At 39.2% G+C, this 23,748-nt stretch overlaps 2 protein-coding genes across 3 annotated transcripts; both read left to right on the top strand.

Annotated features, from left to right (window-relative positions):
- The first annotated feature begins 364 nt into the window (after window positions 1–364).
- Window positions 365–2,476, top strand: LOC311079017 (low choriolytic enzyme-like). The gene is made up of 8 exons (XM_084108144.1): window positions 365–457; window positions 803–854; window positions 949–1,092; window positions 1,224–1,341; window positions 1,552–1,730; window positions 1,837–1,918; window positions 2,002–2,126; window positions 2,349–2,476. Coding segments are annotated over exons 1-8 (765 nt in total). The 5' UTR covers window positions 365–394; the 3' UTR covers window positions 2,351–2,476.
- A 4,150-nt stretch (window positions 2,477–6,626) lies between these two features.
- LOC311079016 (high choriolytic enzyme 1-like) lies at window positions 6,627–8,462 on the top strand (the record flags this gene model as incomplete). 2 transcript variants are annotated; one of them, XM_084108143.1, is made up of 7 exons in its annotated part: window positions 6,627–6,736; window positions 6,831–6,974; window positions 7,157–7,274; window positions 7,475–7,653; window positions 7,760–7,841; window positions 7,918–8,042; window positions 8,300–8,462. In XM_084108143.1, coding segments are annotated over exons 2-7 (624 nt in total). In that variant the 5' UTR covers window positions 6,627–6,736; window positions 6,831–6,856. The 2 variants fall into 2 exon arrangements, with proteins under 2 accessions (XP_083964269.1, XP_083964268.1); XM_084108142.1 differs by lacking the exon at window positions 8,300–8,462 and having other exon boundaries at window positions 7,918–8,050.
- Between the last annotated feature and the right edge of the window lie 15,286 nt (window positions 8,463–23,748).

Below are 23,748 nucleotides of genomic sequence, written 5' to 3'. Positions count from 1 at the left end.
CATCATTTTAATATGGACTTGAACCAGGGTATAAAACTTGTTGCTCAAGCTTGAGGGATTGAGGTGAGAATAGTGGTACGTTTGAGGTGCCTGTTCAAATATATTCCCATTAATTATTATTTATAAGTTGATGGATTTTTTGAGCAGAATAGGAAATGAGGAAGGCAACATATATTTATTGAAAACTTAAATAGGTTTTGTACCATTTGATAAGGTTATGGTGTCCACCGGAACTTTTTGTTTAATTTAAAAATTATACTTATCATGGCTTTGTATTTTATTTGAGATTTCAGGTTTCACATGACCAATAGTGTATATGTAAATTCTGTCTCACCAAATTGCTGTGCCTTGGTTCTTTCTGCAGGTCTTTTATCTCTCATTATCTTTGGCTGCCATGTTTGTGACTAGGGTTACTTTTGGCCTGTTGGCCCTGCTGGTCTTCTCCGCCGAGGGGAAGGTGAAACACATAATTATACATGCACACATGTATAGTACTCTGAAAATGATGCATGCAATTTCTTCATATACTAATTCATGTAATACTGAAGAATGTAATATGCTTTGACTTCACTTAATGTTTAAATATTTATTTTCCATGTCCGTGTTGTCTGTGGTGTTCTGCCTTAACTCACATTCAGCCTGGTAAGTCAAATACTCCAGAAGCTCTAACTGTAAATATGAGATTGTAAAAAGCTTTGAGCTGAAACATTAAATAATTCAGCAAAGACACAGTTTCTATATGATGAATTGACTGACGTACTGTTGAATGTGTTGATGTGTTTTTATAATAGTGGAGGACAAGTCTGCTGAGCTGTCTGTGTCTGAACTGCTGCACAGAGCCAACAGAGGCATTGGTATATACGCACTCACCACTTACTCACCAATAGACATCAATATGTTGCAATTGTCCTTCATTAAAAAGTCCCAAATTAACTGTTTATGTGTTAGTTCCTGAAGCTGATGAGCCCAAGCTAATGGATGACATTGCTGTGAATGAGAAAAATGCTGATCCCTGCACCTCCTACGGCTGCCTCTGGTCCAAATACAGCGACGGCAAGATTTATGTACCTTACGTCATCGCCAACCACTACTGTAAGTCACCAATACTATGATTTATGTTTTTGTAGGCCAAATTCATGAAAGTACCCTTTGCATGCTGCTGAGATTTAATGAAAGGATGTAACTCTCCACAGTAGCAAACTCTGACCTCTTTGCCCTTTCAGCTTCCCGTGAGCTGGAGATCATCCAGCGTGGTCTGGACTCTTTCTCCGCCAGCACTTGTATCCGCTTCTTCCCCCGCAGCAATGAGAGAGACTATATTAGCATTGAGTCTCGCAGTGGGTACATAACACAACTAAAACCACAATCAGAAAAACCAACACAGAAAAAGTTTCAAGATAAGGCAGAGACAAGGCGAAGACTATACAAAACTCAAAATTAATTACCATCAAAATGTAATTTGTGATGAAAAGTAAATCAAGATGATGAAGAGATGAAGATAGTATGTAAGATGGGCAAACATTTTACAATTTATGGATCTCTGTCTCACAGATGCTACTCGTACGTTGGTCGTCAGGGTTATGCCCAGACTGTGTCTCTGGCCCGTAATGGCTGCCTTTACCACAGCACTGTGCAGCATGAGCTGCTCCACGCTCTTGGCTTCAACCATGAACAGACCCGCAGTGACCGTGACAATCACATCCGAGTCGTCTGGGAGAACATCAGTGATGGTATTGTTTTTGTTGGAAGAAGAATACATGTATATAGTGTTATTAGGTTAGTTTATTTAATACAATAGATTTCTAGGTCCAGGTAAAAGTTGTGTTTGCTCATCAGACATGAAGTACAACTTCGACAAAATCAACACCCTGAACCAAGGAACTCCCTACGACTACAGCTCTGTGATGCAGTACGAGAGGTGAGTGAGCTCAAGAGGAGATGAGGTTTCTCTCAGTGTTCCAGATTATAATGTAATGGCATCTATGCCACTTGCTCTATCAGATATGCTTTCTCCAAGAATGGATACCCCACCATGATTCCCATTCCTGACAATAATGTTGCGCTGGGCACATCTACTCAGATGAGCCAAAATGACATCATTAGAATCAACAGGCTCTACCAGTGCTGTGAGTGTAACGACACAAACATTCATTTCTGTCCTTCTCATTCTGGAACTTGTGCTTGCAAAATAACAAAAAAATGACACATTACATTTGGCGGAAGTTTGACCAAAATGTATTTAATTCACATTAAAATGTTCCATATTACATATTTAAATGTAAAGCTTAATTAAATGAAATTTGTAATTAAATAGATTTTTTCAACCTTGATGGTTTTCTCATTCATAGGAGCAACAGAGCTTGCCTTCAGCACCCAGATTCACAGCCCAAACTACAACAACCATACTTCACTCAAGTATCATGGATGGTGTTGACTTCTGCGCTTGAATCACCAATAAATTTTCAGTCAAAGAGAACATCAAACCCAGTTGATTTTTTAAGACTCTGGCCTGACTGACTGTGACAAAAGGGATAATTTAATTGATTTAATTGATTTTTAATTGATTTAATAATTATAAAACAGTGTGAATAATCCATTTTCTGATGTCTTCTATAGTTTGCTATTTTAAAGATGACAATGCAAAGAAAACAACAATTTGAATAGTTATATTTTATTTAATTGACGTGGGAACATTTTACAAACAGTTTCCAAAAGTTCAGTATGCCTACCATATTCCTAAATTTAAAGTATTAAATGAAATTTTGAAGCTGTTGGATCATATTTGGCTGAAAATTTCATGCTTGCGTCCGTAAACACCTTTCCAACCCTTGTTACCGTCTGCGGAATCACCCATTGTCAAAATAAAGAAACTTCAATGCTATTGCACCGAATAACTTGCTTGTCATATTCATACCAAAAGCATAATTGAGAGTGTGTTTTGCTTTTATACAACAGTATACAATTTTACTTCAATAAACGAGAAATTTATATTGAATAAATTATTCCTACCCACTTTTACAACCACTTTAAAAGACATAAAAAGTGGTTGTGACCAGAGAGATGGATTCTGGCCTCATAAATATCACATGGAGTGACAATTTTTCCCCGCCTCAAATTAGATTTGAGTTGATAACTACAGATTTGACTAAACATGTTTGTTGGCCACAGTCAGAAATCTACCACAGTTATGGTATTTTATCTTATGATGTTTTAAAAAGTATTTGTACAGTACAGCATTTATTAATTTATCAGTTTATCATGAGGGATGTACATTCTTATTTTACTCTGTGAACAGATTTTGACTGTTGTGGTTTAATATAAACATGACATAAAAACATAATCCACATGAATTTATATTTTTTTATTTAGTTTTAAGATTCATAAACCAGGAGACTAACATGCTAGAGGTTGAATGATGTTGATCACAACAAACTCTGTAATGTCGGACATGACTCAAGTCTTTACCTCATCACTTGAGATCTGACTCTTCTTTAAAGGCTAAAGGTAGAGTTCGCAGAGAGTTCAGACACACTACTAGAGTATGTCACTGATGTATGTTCTCATTCAGAGCTCACAACAAAGAGTATAGGCCAAACTCTGCCCTCTAGCTTGAGAGAGGGCAGAACCTCATGTTTTCTGCTAAGATTCATCCAGTGACATCCCTAAGCATATAAAAGGGTGCCTGCATTACACTACATCAGATTTGAATTGTCTAAAGGAAGACACGTAAGCGTGCTCAAAGCATAGCAATGTGACGCAGCATCTCGTCAGGGAATCGGGGTTACATAAATTACCCTAAGATGTGCCCTTTCGAGGGAACTCGGCGCTGAGTCAGTTGCTGACACTATGGGGTTGTTAATACCCACTACGCCATGCTGACCAATACCTGCCTGAGCACTGTGAAGGTCACCAAGCACAATCTTGTCTGGCTTAAGCACAGAAGGACTCGATGGGCCTTGACCCAGAGTAACCTAAATGCATCAGTAGCCAATTAGGACACATCCTGTAACACCACAGCCTTGCTCCCTAGAGGTGGATAAAGTACACAACTTCCTTACATGAGTGAAAGTACAGATACTACTGGTCAAATATTACTCCGTTACAAGTTAAAAGTTGTAAAGACCGATTTTTACTTAAGTAAAAGTACAGAAGTACTTGTTTTTAAAAGTACCAAAAGTAAAAAGTAAATGTCAATGCATTGTTTTATTATTGTTGCATTGTTGTATGTAATACTTACAGTACCTTATGCCTCTGAATCTATGCCTGCCTACCCTCATATCAATATCAAATTTATTTCTAGAACACAGTTCCAGTAGTGGGATTGAATGTGAGATTGAATAAGTGCACTCAATAATGTCCACATTGGTTTCGGACACCCGAATGGCTGTTCCCTCAAATAGTGCCCTATTTAAAGTTTTTTGGCTTTTAGTATGAATGTGTTAGCCTTACTGTTATCTATAAGCTAGTGTGCTCCAAAACAATGACAAAATTCGCATTTAGAAGACCAAACCCAACGTTGAAAATGAAAATCGGGTTGACGTCAGAATCCAACATCAGTCGGGTTCTGACATCAACCGACTTTCATTTCCAACCAAAATCCAACGTCTATCCGACGTTGGGTTCTGACGTCACGTCGGGTTCTGTTGTCAACCCGACTTTCATTTCCAACCAAAGTGCAACCGCTGCAACCAAAATGATCCCGACTGACGTTACTACTTTCTACTCAAGGACCGTGACAGAATTGTAGTGGAGTAAAAAGTACGATATTTGTCTTTCAAATGTAGTGAAGTTAAAGTAAAATGTTTCCAGAAAAAAGAATACTCAAGTAAAGTACAGATACTCAAAAAGTGTACTTAAGTACAGTACTCAAGTAAATGTACTTTGTTACTGTCCACCTCTAGGCGATAGGAAAAAAGCCTTGAAGCTTCCATAATCAACCGTTTCTGAAACGGGGACTCCGGTCCGAGCCACCGCTACAGGACAGCCCAGAGCCCCTAAGAGCAGAGCTACCATGGGGAGAATAGACATACCCTCAGCTAAGTTCATAGCACCACATCTAGCAGCCGAACATGGCAATAGCTTCAAGGCAACTCCAAATATAACCCAACCAGACCTGAACACAAGCCTAAGGGAGCAGCATACCAAAGGGAGGAAGAATTCTTCAGCTTGCAAGAATATCCAGACTAAATGAGCTGGAGAGAATGGGTCGCTAAACATGATACAAATCATTCCACAAAGCCCCACTCTAACCTTCAAGTAGCCTTGCTTCACTACCCAATATGACAGTTTGGGGAAGACGACAAATGAGAGAGTGGAAGTTCTTCATTTTGGATCGGAAAATGAATGCATCACAAAGAAAGCATTAAGCCCCCAAAAGTTCAAAAATAATAAAAAATGAAGTCTGTAAGTTTTAGTCCAATGCGATAACATTAATATTTTCGTGAAAAAGAAAATCCTCTTCAGATCAGAATGACCCAAACACAAGATAAGGGTTAAAAAGCATCTATTATTTATTGATTACTGTAATAAATATAAGATGTAATAAGAAAGGTAAACAATCAGCTCTGATAGATCATCAGGTTTGTGTCTGACGTGTGTTCCTATGAAGCAACAAATGAGGGAATTTCACACCTGTTCTCTTTCAAACAACGTGTCAGCATGTTCAATATTGGCCATATCTGTAAAGATTGTATACCGTCTAGGTATATAAAACCCACTTATGGCCATAGTGTTGCACTGGCTTTGGAAATCTAAGGTAAGAGAACTGGTAGGTTTCCCATCTCTATTCAAAGTCATTTATATTTTAGCAAATTATCACATTATTTGAGCATCAGATGAAGAAAATCACATGTTTGTAATGATCATACAGTATATAATTAAAATTAAGATGAAAATGTTTGGTGACCCATTTTATCAGATATTCTCATTGCATCTTCCTTGTGGGTCTAAAGTATTACAGTACTACACAAGTAATTAGAAGTTATGTTGAATATCAGTGTTATGCTGTTACTTGTTTTTTACAAACAGTGTTTGCATGTCCTGTTTAAAAGCCAAAGTAAATCTTTTGCTCTGACATGAAATGAGCCCTGTGATGGACTAGCCACCTGTCCAGGGTGTTTGCCTTTGCCCAGTGACCCTATATAGGATAAACGGGTATACAAAATGGATAGAAATTATAATAAGTTGATAAATATTAGTACAAGAACTGAAATGACCTTCATTTGAGGCATTCTGCCTAAACAGCTATGCCCTGGTTCTTTCCACAGGACTTTCGACACAATGTTTGTGGCTAAGGTGACTTTTGGCCTGTTGGCCCTGCTTCTCGTCTTATCTGTTAGAGCTGAGGAGATGGTAAGACACACACACACACACACACACACACACACACACACACACACACCAGTATTGCATTATGCTTGCACCTCTCTGATACTAATTATTGTAATAATGAAGAATGTAAAATGATGAGTTTTGTTCTATTCCATGTGTGTGGTGATCTGGCATAACTCACATTCAGACTGGTAAGTCAAATACTCCAGAAGCTCTGATTGTAAATATGAGATTGTAAAGAGTTTCGAGATGAAACAATTCTGCAAATATTGAAAGTTTCTGCATGATGAACTCATTTAAGTAATGGTTTGTTAGTGAACGTGTTGATGTGCTTTTATAATAGTCGAGGACAAGTCTGCTGAGCTGTCTGTGTCTGAACTGCTGCACAGAGCCAACAGAGGCATTGGTATATACGCACTCACCACTTACTCACCAATAGACATCAATATGTTGCAATTGTCCTTCATTAAAAAGTCCCAAATTAACTGTTTATGTGTTAGTTCCTGAAGCTGATGAGCCCAAGCTAATGGATGACATTGCTGTGAATGAGAAAAATGCTGATCCCTGCACCTCCTACGGCTGCCTCTGGTCCAAATACAGCGACGGCAAGATTTATGTACCTTACGTCATCGCCAACCACTACTGTAAGTCACCAATACTATGATTTATGATTTCATTCAGAGACCAAAGAGAATAAAATTGCTATTTCTGTTGCTAAATTTCAGGGAAGAACCTAATGCTTGAGTCTTAGAATCAGATGCCAAAGCATGTGAGTGAGAAGTAAGGCACATATTTCCATAGAAACCTTTGACCTTTGCCCTTTCAGCCTCCCGTGAGCTGGAGATCATCCAGCGTGGTCTGGACTCTTTTGCTTCTGTCTCCTGTATCCGCTTCTTCCGGCGCACCAATGAGAGAGACTATATCAGTATTGAGTCTCGCAGTGGGTATGTAATAGAATTCAAATCTGAATCAGAAAAGCATCACAGACTACACAATAGATAAGTCAGAATAAACATTTCATGATCACCAACATAAAAAATGACAAGTAGAAGCCTTTAATGAGAATTACATTTGAGATGTGGGATGAGAATGAAAAGGATCCTTGTCTGATATCAAGAGATTCATTTTATTATCTGTCTCACAGATGCTACTCGTACGTTGGTCGTCAGGGTAATGCCCAGACTGTGTCTCTGGCCCGTAATGGCTGCCTTTACCACAGCACTGTGCAGCATGAGCTGCTCCACGCTCTTGGCTTCAACCATGAACAGACCCGCAGTGACCGTGACAATCACATCCGAGTCGTCTGGGAGAACATCAGTAATGGTATTGTTTTTGTTGGAAGAAGAATACATGTATATAGTGTTATTAGGTTAGTTTATTTAATACAATAGATTTCTAGGTCCAGGTAAAAGTTGTGTTTGCTCATCAGACATGAAGTACAACTTCAACAAAATCAACACCCTGAACCAAGGAACTCCCTACGACTACAGCTCTGTGATGCAGTACGAGAGGTGAGTGAGCTCAAGAGGAGATGAGGTTTCTCTCAGTGTTCCAGATTATAATCTAACGGCATCTATGCTCTATCAGATATGCTTTCTCCAAGAATGGATACCCCACCATGATTCCCATTCCTGACAGCAATGCTGCGCTGGGCAAATCTACTCAGATGAGCCAGAATGACATCATCAGAATCAACAGGCTCTACCAGTGCTGTGAGTGACACATTACTCTCAAAATAATAGACCCCTACTATTTAGCATTGGATGTATAAATAAGTGATGGCCAAAGATTGCATATATTGCATTGTCTAGCAAATCTGTGATGAAATATTACACTCAAATATTTTAACTAATGTACACATTACCATTGTGTACATTGTGAGTATTTATGTATAATTCTTTTTATGTTTACCACCAAAATAAGTGAGGGGAACTTCATACTGACCCTTTGTGATCTACCCATCTTTTAGGAGCAGTGGAAGTGCATTCAGCACCCAGACATGAAGCATGCAGAGAAAACAATACACTGAAGATCCAATGTCTCACTGATATTGTTGACTACTGTGTTGAACTTGCATAATTCTATCAGATGTATTAAGCAAAATGATACACCAAATTAAAACATTTTGAAGAAATGCATAATTCGCACTGGGTTTTTTTTTTAAATAAAGTATATTAACAATTTAATTTAAATGTAATTTAATAATAAATAATAATAGTATAATAAAGTAAATTTTCTATTGTTCCTTAGTCTATATACATTTGCTCAAATAAACTGAAAGCATAATTAAACAAAACTCAAGCATAATTCTTAAAGCCCCACTAGGTAGGAATTCCGTTTTGGTCAAACCACGACCCCTAGAGTCGCTGTGGACTACTTGTATTTAAAGTTACTGTCGTAAATACCACTCACGCAGAGCAGTCTCTTCACTAACGGCCTGATCCCTATGGAGCTTAAAATATGACAATATGATTTGAATTTGAATTGTGTAAATTTGAATTATTTACAAGTGAAATCTAACAAAATTGAATTTTAGGTGGTAGTTTAAATAGTTCTGAATTAGATTTTTTTTAAACGAATATTGAACATTTGAAATTTAACAAATTAAAATGTTTTTATGGCTGAATTTTATAGACATGTATTTTCAAACAGCTAGTTTTTTTGTTCTGAATTCGTATACTGCAAATATTCAGTTTAAAAAAATACAGATTCAAGTTTTCAAGATGAAGAAATTCAGAACTTCAAATTCAGTTGTTGAAGGGAAATGTTTGGAATAACAAGTAGGACTGTGCGGCACAGCTTGCCCTTTATATTGTACAGCAGACCAATTAAATTAGGCAGAATAACTTTTTATATGTTTGGTTGACTGTGTTTCATTTTGATAATGAGCAGTCTGCGATATGAAGTAACGCCAGAAATAAATAAAACAACATGATGCGCTGCTTTAGCGCGTCTCGGTCTCTTTAGATCTTTCTGGCACACACCAAAAATGAACCAAAATACAGAGAATAGCCTTCTTGGCGCGCCTACTTTTGAAAGTCAACATTTAGATTATTTAACGTTAAATGCCTGAGTCACTTTGGAATAAATCACAGCGTGTTTCATGATAAAACGTGACTTAGCCTATACAGTCCAGAAAATAGGCTATAGGTTATAGCAAATTCAGACCAACTGCTGGTCTACACAGAGAAAAAGCCCTTTCTAGGCTCTTCTGTTGTACCGAGCCATTCGTTAGTCTAGTTGTTTGATGAGAAAATTAAATGTTGCCTATAGTTGCAATACACGCGTTTTGTAAGCTCCGTGCAACTGCTGCAGCGGACTATTATTATATTAGAAATCTAATACTCAAGCTGTTTTCTCATTTTTCTACTCTTAATATTAAATAAAAAAACGACTGAACGAAAGATACATGGATTCTCTTGAACCATCACCGCGTTTGCGGCAGAAAACTACTGCAGTGCAGCGAAAATGCTCTGTTCGACTTATCTGAGATCCTTTACTCTTCCCTGTGGATGACCTGTGACCTACTTTCTGTAAGATCTGAATTTTTGAACTTGAATTTTTGAACCTGAATTTTAGAAAACTGAATTTGAAGTTCTGAATTTCTTCATCTTGAAAACTTGAATCTGTATTTTTTTAAACTGAATATTTGCAGTATACGAATTCAGAACAAAAAAACTAGCTGTTTGAAAATACATGTCAATAAAATTCAGCCATAAAAAACATTTCAATTTGTTAAATTTCAAATTCAATATTCGTTTAAAAAAAATCAAATTCAGAACTATTTAAACTACCACCTAAAATTCAATTTTGTTAGATTTCACTTGTAAATAATTCAAATTTACACAATTCAAATTCAAATCATATTGTCATATTTTAAGCTCCATAGATCCCCTCCCCTCTGTATACCCATAGATGTGTATACCATAGACAGTAAAAGAAATGGACACAGCGACCCCATTGGAACTCAATTGAGACAAGTGAAGCCCATTTTCAGCGATTTCTTAGCACTTCCTTTCCTGACGCGCAGACTCAAACCGAGCAAAGCGTTACACGGACCACGTGAGCAACCCGTCTGTCTTCTAGTAGCTGTGCCAAGAGAAATCTGAATCATTCCCTTCCGAATCTTGCAGAGACGGAGAGTGTGAGTAGGAGCTGTCCATAAGCTTTGAGCAGGAGAAACTTTTGCTAGGTATTCTGATTAATTATATTGTCATTTTGCCTCCACGTCCCCCCGATTGCCCGCGAGCTTCTCCTCCCGTCTATACGGTAATCTCTCTAGTGTGCGACAGAGAGTCGCGTGGTTATGACGCAATCGTTAGCCTACTTTTACAAAAACTGCTTCTACGGGTCCATAACATAAGCTACAAGGTAATGGAGCATTTTATACATTGTCGTGTATCTTTAGAAATAAATAATGGACAAATGGAGTCTTTAAACGCCTCAGATGTAAAGTTATTCGCTGTCAAAGTGACGCCAAAATGAATGGGAGTCAATGGGATGCTAACGCAAGTGAAGTTCTGCTACAAGATGTCGGCACCCGGCCGACTTCAACTTCCGGTCGACTTCCTTCCCGCCTGGTGTATACCGGTTCCTGTTCAGTCGGATGGAAGCTGTAACGAGTGGAAATAAGGTGTGTCCCCTTTAAGAGCTGCGCGCGCCCTGTTTAACTGTCGGCAGTCTGTATTGTATGTGCGCCTCGAACACCCCGTGTAAGCGGGTTGTTTCTGTTTGATGCTCATTCTTGTCCTATTTTTGTCTATCAAGTAATGCTGTGGACGGTAGAACGTGTGACAGACAGTTACACGAGTTCGATTGGGGAATAAACAACAATCGTCGGACATCGAACAAGCACAGCTAACGTTAGCCTCCGAAGATGTCTAAAAGTTACTAATCCATCAACAAGAATGCCAGGTGCTTTTAGCTCACACCAACGAGTGAAAGCTTGTCCGTGTGATATATACAATATAAAGCAATATACTTACAAGTCCAACAGCATGTGAGGACGTGTTGGGGGAAGTGAGGTAGCCTATGCCGTAAAGCAGTCAAATTTTGTAGTTCTTTTTGTGCTCAGGTTACTACCCGAACCCCGAAGTTTAAAAGTATGATTAAAAACGATACAGACCCCGTCAGGCTATGGCAGACGTGTCATTCAACCTATTGTAAGTCGATGTACCATCACAAGAGTCTTGGAAATATATTATGAAGGTTGAAAAGTTACCTGGTGCTGCTTTAATTCTTCAACATTGTTCTGAAGAAGCTGATTGATCCTGACTCAAGGTCAGTGAATATGATCATTAATCATCAATGTGATGCATGGTTTTCGGCCCAGACTCTTTCAAGAAGCTATTTCAAAGTTTTAAAAACTGAGAGGCAGAATTGTCTCACTGTATCATAAATCTATTTTCAAAAAAGGGGCCCTTACTTATTATTATTATTATTGGTATTCTTAGCCGCTATAATGAACAATTGACATCCTTGGCATGAAATAATATTTTTATGGTCATAAATAAAGACAACAGCGAAACAGAAAACAAATGCTAAATTTCTAAAAAAATAATTTCACTTGCAAATTATTTTTAAATAAAATTACAAGTTAAGTTAAATATGTTATAAAGTTTCTCCAACTATCAAGCCTAGAGATTTGTTTGTTATGCTATTATCACCAAATATTGGATTTGATCTTTTTGTCAACTTGTTTTCTTTTAACTAGGACATGTTTTGTATTTCTTTTTGGAACTGATTGATAGTAGGCCTCATTGATCTGAGTTTATGCACCTCCGTTTTATGGGGAAAATTATATGGGAAAAATGTACACCGTTTATCACACTGTGTGTTCTTTAATGTTTAACCAGGAAGTTTGTTTTCAAATGCTTTTATTTTGTACAAAATGGAACAAAGTCACACCATTTTTTACAGTCTATGAGTCACACTTGTGTTCCCGGTCAAAAATGGTCTTGAAAAAAAAGTCCCGGTCTACAAAAAAATAGCTTATAAATCTCTTGTTATGTTATGTCATGACCAAATATTGGATATCATCTTTTAGTCAACTTTTCAATTAGGACAGGATTTGTATTTATTTTTAAAACTGATTGATCATAGGTTCTCTAAAGTACATTTGGTTTCACCTGATACAAGCACACAATCTCAGAGTTGACTTTGTGATGCATAAATGTAATTGCAAAAAAGTTACAATTACATCTATGTGCAAACACTTAATTTTCTATAGAGTGGTGCAGTTATGACGTTACTTTATAGGCCAACCGGAAGTTAGCATCACGCTGGTTCCCTCGACAAAAACCCAATAGGATTTTCCCATAGAATTTTGGATTATCGCTAAAAACAAGCTCTGTGATCAACAAAAGTTTATGATACTTGCGCATTTGTCCATCAAGATATTTCACATCACAGATGAACAAAACTTTTATGAATTTTGAAGCCTAAATGCAGTCGCCAGAAGTAAAAAGCTAAAGGTATAGGCTATAAACGAACACCACGGTTCCACGATTTCAACGTCACCATCACTTAGCTTTCGCCAACTCAGTTTTTATCTAAAAACATTTTCCCAGAACATTTGAGTTAGAAAATTGTGTAAGAACACAATTATAACCATAACGGTGCTGTAAAAGTGGATTGAGCTAACCTTTTCGACGTGATGATGTTTAATTTCCCCAATTTAGCCACTTAGCAACCGCCTTTTTTAAAGACACGTAACAGTTTAAAAAAATCACGAGTGGGGTAATATTGATATTTTATGTCGTAGTAGAATAAAACGTGAAAGTGTCTTGAGCTTGTGTTCACCGTAGACCTTAGTTCAGCCATTTAACCAAAACCCATTGACTTTGGGACGATGGCAACGGAAGTGGTAAAATGCTAACTGTGCGTTCACACTGCCGTCGGCGAGAGGTGCAAAATTCGCTCTCACCGCCCTGCCAACGACGCCGTAGAAAGATTCGTGGACACTCTGACGTAGATCGAATGCTTGGTATTTTTTTAAACTTTATTTAAAGGGGCCGCAAAGCAAATAAGCATGTTGATCGTTATTTGTGCAGACTGACCAAGTACGGTATAAGTTAACCTCATGGAATCTTTTAAATGTGAAAGTAAGAAATTGATCAATGAAAAGAACTTAACAATTATAGTGACATATTTGCTAACGAAGTAAACCAATTAATAGCAATTTGTGTGGTGTGGCTTTTGTGTTCATGGTTAAGTGCTAATCTAATTTGCATTCCCGCTGAAAAACAAGCGTTCTAGCACAAAAATGTTGCTTATAAATAGTGTTGCGCGCCTTCTTATCAAATTCACATGATCAACCTCTCCTCTAGTTTGCTTGGGAACTAATGGCGCTTTTCCACTGCATGGTACGGTACGGCTCGGTACGGCACGCTTTGGCGCTTTTCCACTGCATGGTACGGTACGGCTCGGTTCGGTACGGCTCACTTATGGCGCATTTCCACTGCATGGTACGGTACGGTACGGCTCGCTTCGGCTCGCTTTAAATGGTACCACCTCTGTTGAGGTTCCAAGCGTACCGTACCGATACTAAAATGTGACGTGAAAACACTGCAGATCACTGATTGGTCAGACAGAATCATCACTACCAGCGTCATTGTATTTACGACACGAGACACTAAACCCGCTAGATTTAAATAGCCAGTAGACAACAGCCAACACTGTAGCGCCTGTTTTAAAAGTATTTGCTTCAAAAAAAAAAAGAGTATAAGCTTCAAAAAAAGAAATTGCTGATTCGTGGTCATTTGACGAGATGCAGACGTTCCTCTCGTTGGTTGCCGAGGAGTGGATGGGGAAACACGGAATGAAAAATTCGCATTTAATATGATGATGTCATGGCAGTAGAGACGGCAACTATCAGTCCCACCCATTTGAAGCGGTACTAACTGCAGTGGAAAAGCAAACGAGCTAAAGCGAGCCGAGCCTGTGCCGTACCGAGTCGAGTCGTACCACGCAGTGGAAAAGCAAAGCGAGCCGAACCGTTCCGCGCCGAGTCGAACCGTACCGAGCCGAACTGAGCCGTACCATGCAGTGGAAAAGCGCCATAATGTGGTCGGAACCAAAGTTTACAGGACTACGTTCTCTGGAATCCTCTCAAGCGGAGCACTTCTACATTCCGATTGGTCGGCGAACTGCATCATAGCTCATTACCATAAAGTTGACCTGACATCAACTCTCCTCGCCGCTCTCACCGTGCCACCATCGCCGGAACTCGCCGCCGGCTCACAATGAAAATGAATGACTTCTGGCCACTTTGACGCTCTCGCCGGTGTGAACACACAGAAACTTAATTCCGCATTTTGGCCTACAAAGTGATGTCATACCTGCACCACTCTATTGAGTACTCCTGCCCTGAGTGCAGTGATAGGGTGGGAGATGTGTAATTATGTTTGCTAATTATCGTTAGAGGATGTTGAATTTTAACACAATATATAGTAAATTCACTTAGGCCTACCTTGCAATAAATGTGTATTACTTCCACGTGTCCAAACGTCTTGATCTTCTCTGCTTCAATTTCATTGGTTGAATCTGTAAACCAATCGTTTTTGAGTATGGAACAGTGTTGCCAGATTGGGCAGGTTTCCACCAAAGTGGGCTTCTTTTGATCGGGTTGGACTGGAGAAAAATGCATTGGGCGGGTGGACAAAAATTGTGCTGCTTTATAAAATAAAAAACAGCCCAAGCAGCTGCTTTTTTTCCTTCGCTTTTATGTTTAGTCTAGTTATTTAAATATATACATAAATAAAGTATCACAGAAAAATAAGTAGTAGAGTGCAGACATCAACACATTTTCCCTAACACAACCCTTATTGGTTCAGTTTAACCAGTCATGACCGGGTAATATACTTCTGCGTCGAACTCACGCCTTTGACACTCCTAAAAGACACTCGATTTCGCCATATATAGATTCAGATTTATCTCTTTCAGTGACGATCTACGGACCTCGCAGAACTGCTCAACTACAACCCTTCACCTTCTTCGCCGTGAACAGCAGAGCCAAGCAGCAGAACAGCGAGCAAGCCAGCGGACCGTATCCAGATCTAGCATGCTCAATCAGCCAGCCGATCATCACAGCGAGCTGTCGCTGCGCTCTCCGGTGAGCTGATTTAAGGTGGTATTTTTTCAAAGAGAGCAATGGCGTTGATTCAAATGTCACGCCACGGCTATGGAAAATGCAGAGCCCCTCAGCATGACGAGGACAGACACAGCGAGTATGTCGCCTGCCTGGGAAAGGCCGACGCAGACGCCGCTCTGACTGAGACGAGCTGCTCTCTCTGCGAGAGTATGCTGCTCTCATCTCTCCGCTCTTGGATCGCATTCTTCTCAGAGCGCGGCTCCACCCCTCACGCTCTCCCGTTTCCTTTTCCTCTCGAGCCTTGAAGGAAAAAACAGCGGTGCCTCTAGCCCACAGCGAGTCAGGCTTCTACAGCCGCTACTTCCTTGTTCCCAAAAAAGATGGTGGCCGCAGGCCCATCCTAGATCTGCAGAAGGAAGACAGAGAGACAGAAGGGAATGCGCATTTTGAACTACCTTGACGACTGGCTCGTTCTGGCCCAGTCGGAGATGGATCTGAACACTCACAGATATGTGCTCCTCAGCCATTTGGAATGCCTGGGACTCAGAATAAACACAGCCAAGAGCTCTCTGCATCCCAGTCAGAGGATCTCCTTCCTGGGTGCAGTTATAGACTCGGCTCAAATGAGGGCGTGGCTGTCAGATGAGCGCATTCTGGCTATTCAGCGACTCGCAAGCTCGTTCAGAGTGGGGACCAAGCGTCCCCTCAGAACCTTTCAGAGGATGCTAGGCCTCATGGCCTCTGCGTCATCAGTACTTCTGCTGGGTATGCTTCAAATGCACCCCCTGCAGTACTGTCTGAAACCACTGGTTCCTCCTCAGGCATGGCGCTCAGGTCATCTTCATATCAGGGTGGACCACGGCTGCACCAGAGCTCTGGCCCCTTGGATAAAACACAGCCTCTTCGAGTCAGGGGTAAGCTTGGGGATAGTCTCAAGAAGGATGGTGGTCAGTCGATAGGGAAAAGCGACATGATTGTCTGCTTCCTAAGGGGAGCAAGGAGGCTTAACCCTCCACGCCCCCCTACAGTGCCCTCCTGGGGGCCAAGAATGCACCATAGGTGTCAGAGCTCACTCCACTAAAGGCATGGCCTCCTCCTGGGTAGGGCTGGGCGATATGGCCTAAAAAAAAATCCCCGATTTTTTCACAAAAAATCCGATTTACTATTTAAATCGATTTATTTTTCTTCCCTTACTTGAAATCAATCTGCAGATGACAAAGAAATTGTTCAAAACAAGTTTTAAGTTTATTTTGTTTTGATTTTCCCTTCTGGGATTTGATTTGGATTTCCCCCTTGGGGTTAAAGTGCAATCAGAAGCAACAAGCCAAAAAGACAAGATGGCAAGCCCTGCCTTTGTAAACAGTGAAAAAATTTAACATAACATAATGTAACATAACATGAAATGGGTGGATTGGGATTGGGGGGGAACGTGAAAAAAAATGTACATCACAATAAAGTGTATTGTGATTGTCAAAACATTTGGTAACTAAAGAGAATTGTATTAAGTTTACAGACAACACAATGTTTACATGGTACAATGACTGGTATGCTAGCCTACTGTTTTTATTATTGCTTTCACAATTTCAATTCTATTCTTGTGATTTGATTCTGATCTTGATTCAATATCGATTCATTTGGATAAATAATAGGTACAGTAGATACATGTTAATTTAAATCCCTGTCAGCTGTTATTATTAAAGGTTAAAAATAACATCTCAAATTAAATATTATGCGTTTTTTATAATAACAACATTAGAATATTTTAATGATATAGGTAAAAATATTATAAATATGTAATATAGTTATCATATTTAGCAAAATACTCCTCTCTACAGCAATTATTTTAAAGTCCAACTAACATGCTATGGTCATTAAATGGCTTTCCAGAGGTAAATGTAATGTTACGTGACATATTGTTCTCCAGCTGTTATTATAGACCTCTTTCCGCAGTTGAAAAACACAGATTGATCGATTTTATTTCATTTCGGTAAGTTGAACGGTATCTTTCAAATTACCTATTGATCATTCGTGTTTATTTAGCCTACAATTAACTAGTAGTAAAGAGTAACAGATGATTGGTTCACGTGCCACTTGAACTCTGTCAGCGATCTGTCAAGCGCCAAAACGGTGTTTATTGTTTGAATTTCGTAATTAAATCGACAGAATCTGAGAGCAGAGAATTTGTTTCATAGCAATAGTAGCCTAACCTCTGTCTTGTCCGTCGGTGTCAGTGTCTTCTTTGCTTCATGATTTTTCTCTGCGTGAGAAAATGGATGTGTGGCGTGAGAGCGTGTAAAAAGTGACGATTGCGTGAGCCTCACTGTGAATTTGTGAGAGTTGGCAGACCTGCGGATTCAGTTTGTAAGACTGTAGGTTGTTTTTTGGCGGGTGTGCTTGTGCTGCCGCAGTCTTGTTAATTTGCCATGTTGTTTGTGTATCTCTCTATGCCAAACGCTGGGGGGAAGGGCTGAGCCCGTTCGGAGCTACTGGAGCCCAGAGGGGAGCGTCGGCGAATATTAAAGAGAAAACCGATTTTCATTCAAACAAATCGACGTAAACTACACATTCGAGTTAATCGATAAAATCGATTTATCGCCCAGCCCTACTCCTGGGCATGATCTAGTGGTGTATCCATTGGCGATATATGCACGGCGGCCAGCTGGTCCTCGCTGTCTACCTTCGCCAGATTTTATAACTTAGACATCCTTTCCGTATAATTGAACCGATTCCGTATAGAGTGACCAACTCTCAAAACGCTAATTACACCTGGAAGAGCATCGTAGAAGGTACATGGTCATATCTTAAAGGTCCCGTTCTTCGTGATCCCATGTTTCAAACTTTAGTTAGTGTGTAATGTTGCTGTTAGAGCATAAATAATATCTGTAAAATTATAAAGCTCAAAGTTCAATGCCAAGCGAGATATTTTATTTAACAGAAGTCGCCTACATCGAACGGCTCGTTTGGACTACATCCCTCTACTTCCTTCTTTAATGACGTCACTAGAACCGTTTTTTGACTAACCTCCGCCCACAGGAATGCTCCCTCAACCGAAATTCGTTTACGTACTTGCGCACTTCTTATAACTTACTGTGTTTACTCAGCTCTTATGATGATTTTCTGAAGTAAAACTGACGCTTCATCTTTTGTGTGATGTACAATAAACTTTATTAAACTCATCAGTATATGTTTGATAATCATTCAGACAGCAGACTTGTAGGCTATTAATATATAATGGATACATACAAGCAGATGACAAATACGTTATAATAACCGTAATTAAACTACTAAACTATAACTGTTTCATCTCTATACAGCACTCTGACTCTGTAGGCATTATTGTCCGACTCGAAATGAACACCTTTACTGAGAGTTTCTGATATTATCATCATTCCATGAGGTGATATTGTCCTGAGCAAGCGTGCCGCACAAGCCCTGAAAAGTGAAGCCAAAACGTCTCGATCGCCCCCCGGTGACTGGTCCTAGTATAGGTCATAAGCCCCGCCTCCCCATGTTATTCAACGGGACGTGAGACCAACTAAACAATTACACTTCAAATATCTTTTTACCAAAGGTGGTTTCTTTCATTTGCTGTGGTTTTTATCACGCTGATGTTAGTTCAAGTGTCTGTTTCAAAAATAAGTTGTTTTTTAGTTAGTTACGTGATGCGGTGGTGTAACGTCATGACTGACAGCTGTGACTGACAGGTTCTCTGAGCGAAGTAGTCACTGAAGCACCAACGGACATTTTTCGGGATCTTCGGAGGACTGAGGAGATTGTATTTACTTTATTTTAACAAGCCTCTTGACGTACTGCAATCAATTTTTAAAAAAGTGTGCAGAATCCTCTCTCCCTGAGTGCATTCTGCGAGAGTGAGGGCGGAGCGTTGATTTCGCGGCTTTACTTAGTAAGTAAGTAACGTTAAGTAAGTAAGTAAGCCATATCGGGACTCTGGCGGCTTCAGTTCTCATCAATGGAAGAGAGCGAAGGGGCGTCGTCCATCTTTTTTTACAGTCTATGGTCCTGAGAGACTGAGTGCGAGCTCGTGAAGCTCCGCCCCCTGGGTCGTCCAGCAGCAGCTTATTTGCATTTAAAGGGCACACACTAAAACAGCGCGTTTTTCTGTGACCCAAAAAATGACAATTTAAACATGCTGTAAAAAATGATCTGTTGGGTATTTTGAGCTGAAACTTCACATACACACTCTGGGGACATCAGAGACTTATTTTACATCTTGTGAAAAGGGGCATAATACGGGACCTTTAACATAGACTACTCGACTTGTTTCTTCTGATAGGCAATAAGGTTTTTTTTTTTTGTTTAATAGCAATAGATCCCACTATAGGGAAGCATTCCTAAAGATTTGTTGTTGTTTTTTTTTGTGTTTTTTTTTTTATAAACCACCAACTTGCTGTAAATTAAACAGATGTGGTGTGATGGGAAATTTGAAAGTTGGTGAGATATCAGTATTTGCTCTTTCCATCAGAGAGCATTTGACCATCACCATTATTACATCCATTTTTTCTTGTGTTTATACAAATCTTATTGAGACTTATGGCTGTCCTCCTCCTGATGATACACTTTAGGTTGGTTTGCCATTTTCCTAGAGAAATCCTCTTATAGGCTAGTCAATAGAAAACCAATACACTGTTCTCAGATTCAAAATAATGAGTGATCTTGTCACTACTTATATTTTAAAAATTATTCTTGCACAAAAGTGGAGAAAACTACACTTAAATCCACTGTAGTATTTTGACACGTTTCGTTAGAATTGACACCATCTGACATGGGGTGTTTAAGTTGTGTGTTTAGATGCGTTTCATCAGAAGAGCACACAACAGAGTATGAGGCAAGTGTTTTGCACTGTGTGAAAACATAATTCTGAAGAAATTTTTTATTACGTTGAGGTCACTTAAGGGTCACCATGTCCTGATGAATTAGGTGCCTACATCACAGCGTCTTCAGCAGAAACACTTTATGAATAGATTACATAAATTATGTCTTTCGAAAGGATCATTTTAAATTTTGCTGTGAAAATATATATATTTTTTCATTGTTTGAGCATAGTGATTTATTTTTATTTATTTTTTTGAATTTCAGAAAATGACATCACAGTTTTAGAATGCATGTAAGTCAGAGAATGTTTCTTTGTGAGAATTGAACGGTATGATTAGTCTATAAAATGAGATTCCGTGTGTTGTGCGAAAGAAAGGTACAGTTCCCTCTCCTGGCAGAGGGTGTGAAACAAATGCACGCGGGGGATGTATGAGGTGGTATGTGGCAGACTGCTGGTCTCTTAGCAACAGCACACATACAGGAGCGATGAGAGATGAATTCTCTCTTCAAAGTGATATCTTACATTTACAGATGGGATGATATCATCTTAGATAGTGATATAATGTTGGTAGTAAAAGAGGGATTTCCTTGGCTAAACTCGCATCACTCACAATGCTAAACAGCTGAACTAACCTAAGCCCAATATTATGAACAGCATCAGGAAATTTTAATCAAAAACAAAATATCCTCCACGTTTGAGTGATCCCTGTGTAATGATGTTGTGAAAGGGGGAGTACACACAAAAATGTAATTTACTCACCTTTATGTCATTGCAAACCTGTATGACTTTCTATCATCTGTGGATCAAGATATTTTGAAGAAAACCATGTCGTTTTGGGTACCATTGACTTCCACTGTATGGACATAAAAACAATTTTGAGACATTTCTCAAAATATTGTCTTTTATGTTCCACAAAAGAAAGTTTGGAATGACAGTAAATGATGTCAGGATTTTCATTTTTGGATGAACTATTCCTTTAAGTTTTAATGAGTGTGCTGGTGAAAGGGACTCATTGTTATTATAGCATTATCCACTAGGCTGAATAATTGTACAAATTTAATATAATGATGGAATAATTATACTTCCTATTAATAAGTGTGGGAAAGAAACTGAGAAGCAGGATACTGTAGTTTTGATTTGCAAATGTTTTAGAGTAATGAACAAATTACTGACAAAAATAGGTCAGACAATGATAATGTGCACTCAAAATTTCATGACCTATTTACTCTCATCTACCAGAAAATGAATGAACACACACCACAGATTTTTATATACAACGATCACATTCTCTTTTTCATTTGCTTCTCCTTAAATAGAGCAAATATCACAGAATATCATCCATGGTTCTCAATTATCCTCTGCCGTGTCTTTAGAAGCTCCTCCTAGACAACAGTGTGTTCCAGTTCATCCAATACTGTCCCTCTTCCTCCCCCATCTGCTCCTCAGGAGGTGAGAATGGGTTTGAGAAGTCCCCCTGGGGACTGGATAAGCTACCTCCCTTTCTCTCTGATCTTTTGCGCTCTCTTGCTCGCTCTCCCTCGGTCTCTCACTCTGTGGCAGATGGCGGTTTATCAGTGAGAACACCAGATCAAGACTCAAACAAATGCTCATAACAATCGTGAGTCCCCTAAGTCTCCTTCTCTATTAATTTCTCTTTGGCTAGGAAGCCGTTGATTAGATTTTTTTGGAGGGCACTTTTTTTAGTACTCCCCATGAACACATCAATAAGATTTCCTGGCCTAGTGGGAGGTGTGTCTTTGCTCTGATCTATAGCATCAGTTGTTCTGATTGTGAGATGTGAAGATACACATTTCTGTGAACAATCCAAATCATATTAAACACAATGAAAATAATCTATGTGAGTGTTTAATTCTCCATTGTTGATTGCACTTTTATCCATATTTATTATACAAATATTTGTATTACTTTCCTTGTTATGCAACAATCATACCACACAGAGACACATACAACATTAATTCCAGACCTACATACATATTCCACATCCTGACACATAAACAGACACCCCCCTACAACAAAAGGAAAAGGTCGAAGAGAGAGAGGGGGGTTTAAAAAATGTAAACATAATTATACTAGCCGATGGAAAAAAAAAAAGGTTAAAAGGGCTGCCAGACCCCATAAAACTTTCCAGAGGAGCCTTGGATATTAAGGTGCTCAAGTTTGAGGTATGACATCACCTCTGTCATCCAGTGTTTGTGAGATGGTGGCATTGAATTTTTCCAACTGAGAAGAATCAGGCGTCTAGCCAATAATATGGAGAAGGCTATGAGCTCTATCTGATTGGTTGTTAGCTGCATTTCTTCTTGCACCACACCTAAGATTGAAGTCAGAGGATTGGGATCAAGATCTTTGTTGCATATAAATCAGAACGTTCTGAAAATGTCTGTCCAGAATTTTGCTAATCTAGGGCATCCCCAGAACATGTGACTCAGGTCTGCTAGTTCCAGACTACATCTGAGGCACGTTGTTGAGTCTGACCCTGGATACATTTTAGACAATTTGTTTCTAGACAGATGGAGCCTGTGAACCATCTCAAACTGCAAAATCTTGTGTCTAATACATACACTTTGATCCATATTTACTGGACCTTAGAAATAGAAACAGTACCAGACTACAGTGAAATCATGATCTTTTCATGAATTTTCATGTAAATAAGTGTGGCTGGATTTAGAGATTGTGCCTTCACAAAATGAATTCATATTCAGGTGCTCTATATAACTGGGGTTTTCAAACTAGGTTCTAAGGACACCCTAGGCCTTGCTTTATTAAATGGTGTATTGTTAAAAAGTATTCTAAAAAGAGTTTTTTCTATTCTGCAACCTTCAACGTTTGTTCACAATTCCTTTAGTTAAAGATGTATAAATAGCCATAGATAAAATAAATCAGTCGGAAAAATAACATTCCCCCTGACAGACACAGACAATTCCACACAGCTTAACAGAAACCATCCGACGAGGCACAAAACACTCAATAAGACACACAGTCACCCTGCTTGAAGTGATAAACTGATGGGGTGAGAAAGAAAGGGGGAGAGATAGAGATTGGGTGAGGTGAGAGTTTTGGTGGACTGTAGATTAAGTTTGAGGCCATCTATTTATTCTGTTTCTTTATAGCTCGCTATCTCTGTCATTCCCTCTCTCTTTGAAGGTGTTATTTTAAGGAGATCGAGAAAAATGAGCAGTGTCAGAGAGTGGATGGTGGAAAACTGGAGCTCAGGAAATTTGTTCCATCTAATCCCCGTAACTGGAGAGATCTGTCAAGGAAAATTCCCTCTCTGTCACTCACTCCCTACATGATACACAAACACAAATGCACAGACACATTTTTTGTCACGGATTGCTGCCTTGAGGTATGAGGTTTGGCACCTCTCCTTCCAGAGCAGCTTGTCATGGTCTGAGCGTGAAATTGAAGGGATGTATTACTGATTTCATGTTGCTCAGTTAACTTCCCCTGGCTGCCATGCTCATGTAGCACT

This window comes from Abramis brama, assembly GCF_963993115.1.
Source record: "Abramis brama genome assembly, chromosome: 3".
Lineage (NCBI taxonomy): Eukaryota > Metazoa > Chordata > Actinopteri > Cypriniformes > Leuciscidae > Abramis > Abramis brama.
Note: the sequence above shows the minus strand (reverse complement) of the source record. Positions and strands in the feature narration are given on the sequence as shown.

Excerpts from the sequence above, each read along its gene's own strand:
- LOC311079017 (XM_084108144.1), top strand. The coding sequence starts at position 395 with ATGTTTGTGACTAGGGTTACTTTTGGCCTGTTGGCCCTGCTGGTCTTC. Across the intron at positions 1,093-1,223 it reads CGTCATCGCCAACCACTACT|CTTCCCGTGAGCTGGAGATC; the intron begins GTAAGTCACCAA and ends TTGCCCTTTCAG. Across the intron at positions 1,731-1,836 it reads CTGGGAGAACATCAGTGATG|ACATGAAGTACAACTTCGAC; the intron begins GTATTGTTTTTG and ends TTTGCTCATCAG.